The following is an 8,518-nucleotide window of genomic DNA, read 5'->3' on the forward strand; positions in this document are numbered from 1 at the left end:
CATGATTAAAAATGGGGTGGTGCACAGTCATTTGTGTAGAATTAGATAATTTGAAATAGTATTAAACATTTAAGTTAGATGTTTTAAAAGATATATTACTAAATGCCATTCAAATAATATATTATAGAAATAATAATATATAGAACAATTAATGAACTGTAGAATTATACAAAAAGGAGAAATGTAGTTTTGAAACAAGAAATCAGCTAAATTGAACGCATTCCCTTTGCAGAGCTATTTTCCTTTGTGATACGAAAAGGGAGTAGGCAAACAGAGATGATTACTCATCACTGTTTGGGTCTTACATAGCGAAAGCTTGATTATATAGATTAGGTCGCACATATTAAATCTAGTGCCATTATAAAGCAGCATAAATTATATCTACGATAACAATAATAGAATAGTATTTATTGATATTATAGATTGATATTTACCGTTACTTGTTGTTGGTATCGTCTCATGTTCTTCTCCATTTCACTTCGTTCGTGATTGGCATTATCTAACGATATCTCCAGTTCGTTAATGTCCTGTTCTAATTTCTTTTTAGATTTCACGGCCTCTGCTCTACCTTTGATCTCAGCATCCAGAGAGGCTTGCATGGATTCCATGTTAGTGGCATGATTACGTCTGCAAGAAAGGAATAGAGGTAAGTGGTTTGGATTGTTTATAAACTATATTTATAATTTGTAATAAAGGTAATTCATTTATTCAGTTTTGCCTGCGATCAGCATGGGCTAGGTACTGTTGATCGGCTAACTAACCTCTAGGAAATTGAGCGAGAACGTGTTACCTCCCTTTATTTTAATACGGTCGATTGGACAATTTCCTACTAGATCTATTTTCTAGCAATCTCTTTATTTTAACCAAAAATATGTTTTCATAAAATAGCACAGCACGGGTATGGCATTGGAAAATATTTTGACAAATCGCAATTTTTTTACACATGATCTCAGGAATATTCAGTAATTAATTTGGGCAATGTCATTAATATTTTAGATACGCTGAATAAATATATTTAAAATACAGATGTGACGTCATCCTTTGATGTTGGAGTACCATTATTTCAAATAATCGTACGGGCAATGTGCCAAGCGTAACTTGGTAAAATATTGAACTCGAGTGACGTATTTCATTGCAAAGCACGTGCAAGTGTCTGTATTTTAAGTTGTTTAATGGTCTCGAGCTTAAGACATTGCGTAATATATTGTAAAAACATTCGGGCCTCACGGCCCTCATGTTGTTACAATATATTACTTAATGTCTCGCTCTCGACCATTAAACAATACATATACATCTACGACACTTTTAAGAATCCGATGTTCTCCGCCTTATATGATAGGCATCTTGAGGATTTGATATTGTTAATAAATTCCTGGAAATACACACACACACACACTCACATACCTTGTATTTGTAAACTCTTCGTCCTTTTCACGAAGTCGTCTTTCAATTTCCTGTCTGGTTTCAGCTATTGTTAATTCCGCCCGGGTAACCTTGGCTGCCTCTTGTTCCATTTCGGATGCAGCTTCCTCTAAGGCAGCCTGTAATTCTTCCTTGTCGTTTTCAAGTCGTTTTATCGCCTTTTTGTACTCATGAATACTACGCCCAGCTTCAGTCACTTGATCTGTAAGATCGCGTATTTCGACTGAAATACACAAAGAAATTTGTAATACAGTTTGCTTTTGCACCTGTTACCTGTACAAAGCGTTTTCCCGGCCTTTTTAATTTTTCCTGGCTCTCCAGTTCCCATCACTGCCAAAAATCCTTACGTTTCAAGTGTTATTGGATTCCAAAGATCAATCGTCATGTAATAGTGTATCACAAAACCATGTGACCTATTTGAGTATTTATAAACTCACCTGATTGGTTATTTATGTCTTTTTTAAGTGATTCTATGGTGTCCTGAGCCTCGGTTTCTTTTGCTCTAGAGCGAATAAGGTCCGTTGAATAGGTGCTAATTTCCATCTGGGCGTTTTTAAGGTCCGCTTCCAGATTCTTGTATTTGACCTCCCAGTCCGTGACAATCTTATCATATCCACGCAGTTTCTTCTCGAAACTAGAGGCATTCGAATTGGCCTGAAGAAATAATTATTGGTGTTATAGTATTAAAACAGCCAGTAACCGATTCTTCTTTTAATTGAAATCCGACTGCTATTTTGGTTGGGATTGTCTATAAAAAGTCCGAAGAGTGGAAACTTATCACTGTTAGTACTAATTTGAATTTTCGTGGACTTTTCAAAATTAAGAAATACATTCAGACAATAAATACCCGTTCTATGTCCACTGTAAGATCTTCTACGTCACCCTGTAGTCTTGTTTTCACTTTCTCGAGATTGCTAATCATAGCGTTAGCTGCTTCCACATTTTGTTCAGCCTCTGTTAGTTTAGCTGAAAGCTTTCGCCTACAATAAAGTATAGATTTTAGTATAACATAATTTATTTCTCGAAATTCCACAACAGCGAACCCATAAAACAGACATAAAACTGCATTATAAAAAATTATAGAACACGATGACTATATTTATTGACATCTACTTGATGTACAAAATAACAGTAATTTAACCTTAAACCCGAATATCAATTTCTTTTATGATACATGAAACATAGGGTCTAAACTACTATTAAAATCGAGGGAATTCAAAGCGTCAAGCTGGTTTAGATGGGAAACAAGACAAAGGGATTACAGCTAGTATATATAATTATAACTACGGTACGCATACATGCAGTTCAAACCGCCTACATCTATTGAACAACCATCTATGCTATGTAAGTGCATGAAAGACAATTATTGCACTTGGAGGTATCGAAATATTTTAAAACAGAGATTTTAGAATGCCAGCAGCTTCAGGTCGTCTTCCTGGCACATGATTCGACCTGATTCTACAAGAGATCTCCAAAATCACCACAGGAAGTCCATGTGTATTTATAGGTTTTATATCATCATATTGATATTATGAACAAACTTTGGTTATTTGGTAGGCATATTAAAACATTGTTTCTGGGAAGGACTACACATACACACAGACAAACCACAACGAAATGAGAGCAACATTTACTTAGGAAGTGGCGTCCATGCCACAAGATTAACTGATCTTTCTTTTTGATTATCACTCCAACATTTTCTTCGTCTTCAAGATTTCATGTAGCAGGACAGCTGTGTCATGATATATAATTAGTAAAATAAATAATTGGAAACAAAAATATCGATAGCAAATAGATATAATCTCTATAAAGCAACATATAAAGCGTTAACGTATACAAAGAAAACAAAATTGAAGAAATAATACACGAAAAAAAACCCCCAAACAAAACAAATTACAACATTCAATATCGTAATGATTTGTTAACTGGTCTGCTTAAAGTGTGTATTATATTAATTTGAGAAGAGTTCGAACTTACTTGGCATCTTGAAGATCCTCTGTACGAGCTACGCCCTCCTCTTCGAATTTAGTACGCCATTGTTGAGCTTCTGCATTAGCCCTTGATAGATGCCTCTGAATTTCATTTTTACCTTCTTGCTCCCCCTCCAATTGTTCGCGAACTGTCGTTAGTTCCATCTGGATTTCACGAATCTCATTTTGGGCTCTTTGACGTTGCTTGGTTTCTTCTTCTAGTGACCGTCTCACGTCTTCTATCTGACTACTGAGACTTTCTCGTTCTTTTGTTAGAACGTTGACGCGGTTCTCTGCTTTCTCTAGCTTGGTTACCAGTTCTAAGTTTTCTAGTTGGAATTTATTTTTATTGGTTAAGTGTTCGTTGTTACTTCGATTTAATTCATCAATTTTACTGGTGAGCTCGCTGATCTGCAATTCATATTGTTTTTGCATCTTTTCGGACACGCCTTGCTGTAACAGAAAAACGCAAGTTATTGTTAGAATTGGATCAATCATTTTTGAAAGTTATCAAGTTTATAGTTCACAGTGGGCAAACGTAAAACAGAAAATAAATTCGAATGCTTGTAATTAATTTTGGAATTTCTTTCACAGGAAGCAAACGGCACAGTGGTTAGCGAATTGGGTCCCCACTCTAGCTGGAGGTGAAAATTCTTTTTACGTGTCGTTTTATTGAAACGTATCGAGTTTGGTAGGATAATAAAGGTAGATTTAATGGAGATCAATAATTATGTATGTTGCAGGGAAATGACTGTATTGAAATGTAAGTATCACAACACAAAACACATATACGTCTTTAGCCTACCTTTGTTTTAGTCACTTGACTTAGTTGAGCTGCAAATTCATCTGCTTCAAGTTTCGCCTGCTGTTTTTCTCTCTCTAACCTAAAAATATTTAAAAAGTTAAAATACGTATATTTTCATTGCCTCTTACATAGTAAAAATAACAATGAATCCGCAAAAAACCTTGCCAAATACTTGATTAAAATATGTTATCTTTCATTAACCGTTAAATCAGTATACTTTGAGGATTACATATAATGTTGATACCTGGTTTTTATTTTATGGAGCTGTTCAATTTGTTCTGATAGCTCCTTATTTGCATCTTGCGCCCTCCGTCGCAGGTTAGCCATCGCAGCTTCATTCTGCAGTTGATTGTTTTCTACGTCTCGTCTCAATTTTATCACTTCTTGCTCACGTCGTTTGTTCAAATCAACCAATGCATTCTTACTGGCGTTAAGGTCACCAATTTGTTCATTAAGCTCTTCGATTTCCCGACTAAGATCTACCATCTGTTTCTCTTTCTGTTAAGGAGTAAAAATAAATCCTTAAGTAAATAGTCACTTTTATAACTTTTCACAAATTCTGATGATAGTATTCAATTGGTCATGGTCTTGAAGAAAGTAACGATTGGTGACGCTACTAATCAAAGTGGTTTGTTGGAATACCACATGAATAATTGCGCTATTAGGAAGTGATGGTGATACTTTTCCGGGAGAGGGTGTGTGTGGGGGGTGGGTTGGGGTGATGCTAAATGTGAAGAAAGGTGCATGAATGGTGCTACTAGTTATGATGGTTAGGGAGGGAAAGTATGTGATGGTACAAGTTAGTGTTGTTAAGAAGGAAACATGGAGGACGTTAATGCTACCAGTGCGGAACACCAATGGGGCTAAGGATGGGGGATATAGATTTGATATTACTTGCCATGTCTGCTAGAAATTGTTTAATTACAGATAAAGGTAGTTTGGTTCAAAACAAAATGTGAATGATAGTATCACAAATGATAATTCTACCATCCGACAATTTTTTAAATTAAAAAGTGCGCTAGTTTTATTTTCTGTTCCATATGTGTTAATGATCCGATGAATATTTATAATTATTGTGGTAATATGCACCGACGTAAGAATGAGGTATAATACGATTCTGTATAATGTAATTTGTACAGACTCACTGATTAATTCTTACACTAAGAAGCACATCTTGAAATAGTGCCAAGGCTATAAAATAAAGCTAAAATAGGTCTGTGGCAATACTGCTGATAAAACGCGAGTATAAGTGAATGCTAGCATAACGTCTGGAATTCTTCCTCGCATATTGCAAGTTAAAGTGCCACCGCAGAACAGAAATAAGAAATATCAAAAACAAACTATTTGTACCTATGGGTAGAAGTAAGAGCCAAAGTATATATCTAGAATGTTTTGATTTAATGATCTGGAATTTGGGTATTTAAAAAGGAAATTATTTCTTCGAGATATCAAGTTCGATTTGAAAGCATGTAATCGAAACTTTCAATCTGGTTCATTATTAAAAAAAAAATATGTTGTGGGATACCCATTTCCCGTCCAGATATTCCACTAATGTTTAGATGACGTGGTAATATTGTTATTTTCTAAAGTTGACTGTAAGTAATTTTATGGCGTTAGGTAGCCCAAACTGACACTTTAAGCTTAGAATTGCAGTTTTATTCATAGCCGGAATAACACATTAAATCGAATGAAGTCAACACTTTTTTCGTAGATGGAACGCAGCTGGTTCTATCTCAAGCATTTTCAAGTTAGTTTAAAATTTATACATGGCCATGCTCTTATGTAGTTAGATAATTCAGTTTATGAAATATGCTCCAGGCATTAAGACTTGTTGATTGGTTACTGGCATTGAATCATAGAATGTTCCACACGAACTGAAATAATTTCAAAAGATGGTGGATAAAGCAGGAAGTTATTTACTGCCACCAAATCTATAATTATTTCGTTGTTATGACAGCCAAATCTTTAACCAAAGGAATTATAAGCATTTACCTTCGGTGTTAAAAAATTGCCAGCCAAGCAATTTACATTTTCAATTCTCTAAATATTTGAGGTATATAATATAAGTTCCCCATTATAGATAGTTTTGTAATGTGATATTTTACCGCGGAATTGTATTTTTAGGTCTACTTACCGTGTTCAGCTTATTTGGTCTTAAATTTTTTAATGTTAAACCGTGTTATATTTGAGTTATACTGTTAAAACTGCTTTGATTTTTGAAAATGTATCTAATCTTACATTTATCAAGAACATGAAAGAATGTGTCTTACACGTAAAAAGGGCTACAGCAGCTTAGTTGTAACGTTATCTTAAACAAGAAAACAGACGTACACGTACATCAGCCATGTTTCTTTCGTTTGATATACGTTATAAATAATCTCAAGTATCTACGTGTCATTATAACCCACCTTAGTATTATCTGAATAATGCACATATATTTATTGAATTACAATATACGAGAACACTTAGGGTACCAAAACAATAAAAAACAAAATTCAGTGTTGGTATTTGTAACAGAAAATATTAAATTCTACTAAAGTAAAGAAAAAAATAAAAAAATGATACAACCCCCCCCCCCCCAACAAAAAACAAAAAAAAAAAAAACAAAAAAAAAAAACAAACAAAACAACATAACTATAACTTACTGTATCTGCCTTATTAAATATACATTATTTTTTTAAAGTAATTTTGACTTGCAATTCTTACTATTTTGAAATGTTTGCTTTTCCATTGTCTCATAAAGTTATGTAATCATATAGTTAAAATTACAGACACATATATAGTAACAGAATAAAGAACATTTAAAATTCTAATTTTGTTCCTAAATCTTAATCTATTTATATACATTTCATATATTGCTTATATTGCATTATACAAACCTTAACTTTTGATTGACGTTCATTTTCCAAATCCAGTTCCAGTTCTTCAACTCTAGCCGATAAAGCTCTATTAGTCATGGTGGATGGCTTTTAAGGGAAGTTATCCGAACGAAATTATCGAAGACACAAATACACCCAATACTTTCAGCTAACTTTGTTCTAATAGTTCCTGGTAAATGCCCGAAAAGTGAAAATAAGTTGATCCTAATTCATATCGAAATAATTGTTAGGTAAATTTGAAGTTTATGCTGCCTAGAACTGTGCACCAGCTAGCTAGTATAAGAGAACCCACGCTCAATGATATGTGTGGTGTTAGTCATACTGCCAGCCAAAGTTTCTTAAAATACATTTCAAGTGAGTCAGCGAGAAAGGGAAAGGGGCGCACGTATTGTAATATGATCTATCTTTGTACGTTTTTTTAGAAGTCTGTATAAGTAATCAGGTTATATTTGTATTAAGACAGACGTAAGCACCAAAATAACTACATACACCTATATATACCTTGGTAAAATTAGATTATTTATAATTACATACCTACCATAATACGTAAGCAGGGATTGACAAGTATTTATATTATAACCAGTTACAGCAAAGGTTATTATTGTCCGTTGTTACAGTTTATAATATTTTACCGATTGCGGATTTTGCATTATACATGTAGACTTAATATTGATCAATTTTGAAAACAATGGCTGTTACAAATGAAAATATTTTAACTATTATGGCGAGAACTGTCAGCTCTTTATCTAATCTTACATAATGTATTTTACATAATATCTATCACCTATTGTCAAGTAGTGTTTCAGTTCACACCAGTAATTGACATAGATTACAGCTAGTTATTTAGTAATGGTTACTGCTTAATAATCGATAGGTATTCAACAGTAGATTACTATAATGATGACTTACATGTATATTAGCCATTGACAAATTAATGCATGAGTAAAATTGAATGTCATCCTAAACAGTATCAACTTAGCAGTTTTGTCCACTGAGTGACTGATAATCATTAGGTCTTGCCCCAGTATATATGCATAGCTTCTTCCGGTTCCCAAGTTCTCGCAGGAAAGCTTTCTAGTCTTACGCAAAACAATTTGCAACCCGGAATCCCCATACTTGTCAGTCTGTTTTTCAAGTTATTCTCCGTTATTGTTTCTTTCTTACAAATTATTCCCATATTACTTTGGTATTATTCCCTTTTAAAGTGCTTTTTTTTAAAGAAAAGATTATTATTCCCTGTTATTGATTTTTTAATGATTATTATTCCCTGTTATATATTTTTATATCCCCACATTTTTATGTGGACGCATATTATTGTCGTCGCCCATGTTCGTCCGTCCACAATTTATTTACTCTACAAGTTACAATTTCTATCTTATTTGGACGAAACTTGAAGCATAGGTTTATTGTTTTTGTAATATTCCCTTTTAATGTTTTTTTTT

The 8,518-nt window shown here is 33.6% G+C and overlaps 1 protein-coding gene across 1 annotated transcript; it reads right to left on the minus strand.

Annotated features, from left to right (window-relative positions):
- Positions 1 to 416: 416 nt before the first annotated feature.
- LOC126812581 (myosin heavy chain, striated muscle) lies at positions 417 to 7,392 on the minus strand. The gene is made up of 8 exons (XM_050539039.2): positions 7,077 to 7,392; positions 4,442 to 4,695; positions 4,198 to 4,276; positions 3,400 to 3,845; positions 2,270 to 2,402; positions 1,860 to 2,076; positions 1,405 to 1,645; positions 417 to 627 (listed from the first exon to the last, which is right to left on the minus strand). The coding sequence occupies exons 1-8, from the start codon at positions 7,152 to 7,154 to the stop codon at positions 417 to 419; spliced, it is 1,659 nt and encodes a 552-aa protein (XP_050394996.1). The 5' UTR covers positions 7,155 to 7,392.
- Between the last annotated feature and the right edge of the window lie 1,126 nt (positions 7,393 to 8,518).

The sequence above is a fragment of the Patella vulgata genome, chromosome 2 (genome assembly GCF_932274485.2).
Source record: "Patella vulgata chromosome 2, xgPatVulg1.2, whole genome shotgun sequence".
Lineage (NCBI taxonomy): Eukaryota > Metazoa > Mollusca > Gastropoda > Patellidae > Patella > Patella vulgata.

What these genes read in the sequence shown, in the direction of transcription:
- LOC126812581 (XM_050539039.2), bottom strand. Translation starts at nt 7,154, where the DNA reads ATGACTAATAGAGCTTTATCGGCTAGAGTTGAAGAACTGGAACTGGAT. An exon ending in AACGTCAATCAAAAGTTAAG is followed by an intron (nt 4,696 to 7,076) that starts GTTTGTATAATG and finishes ACTCCTTAACAG; the next exon opens with AAAGAGAAACAGATGGTAGA. An exon ending in GAGGATCTTCAAGATGCCAA is followed by an intron (nt 2,403 to 3,399) that starts GTAAGTTCGAAC and finishes ACTTTATTGTAG; the next exon opens with GCGAAAGCTTTCAGCTAAAC.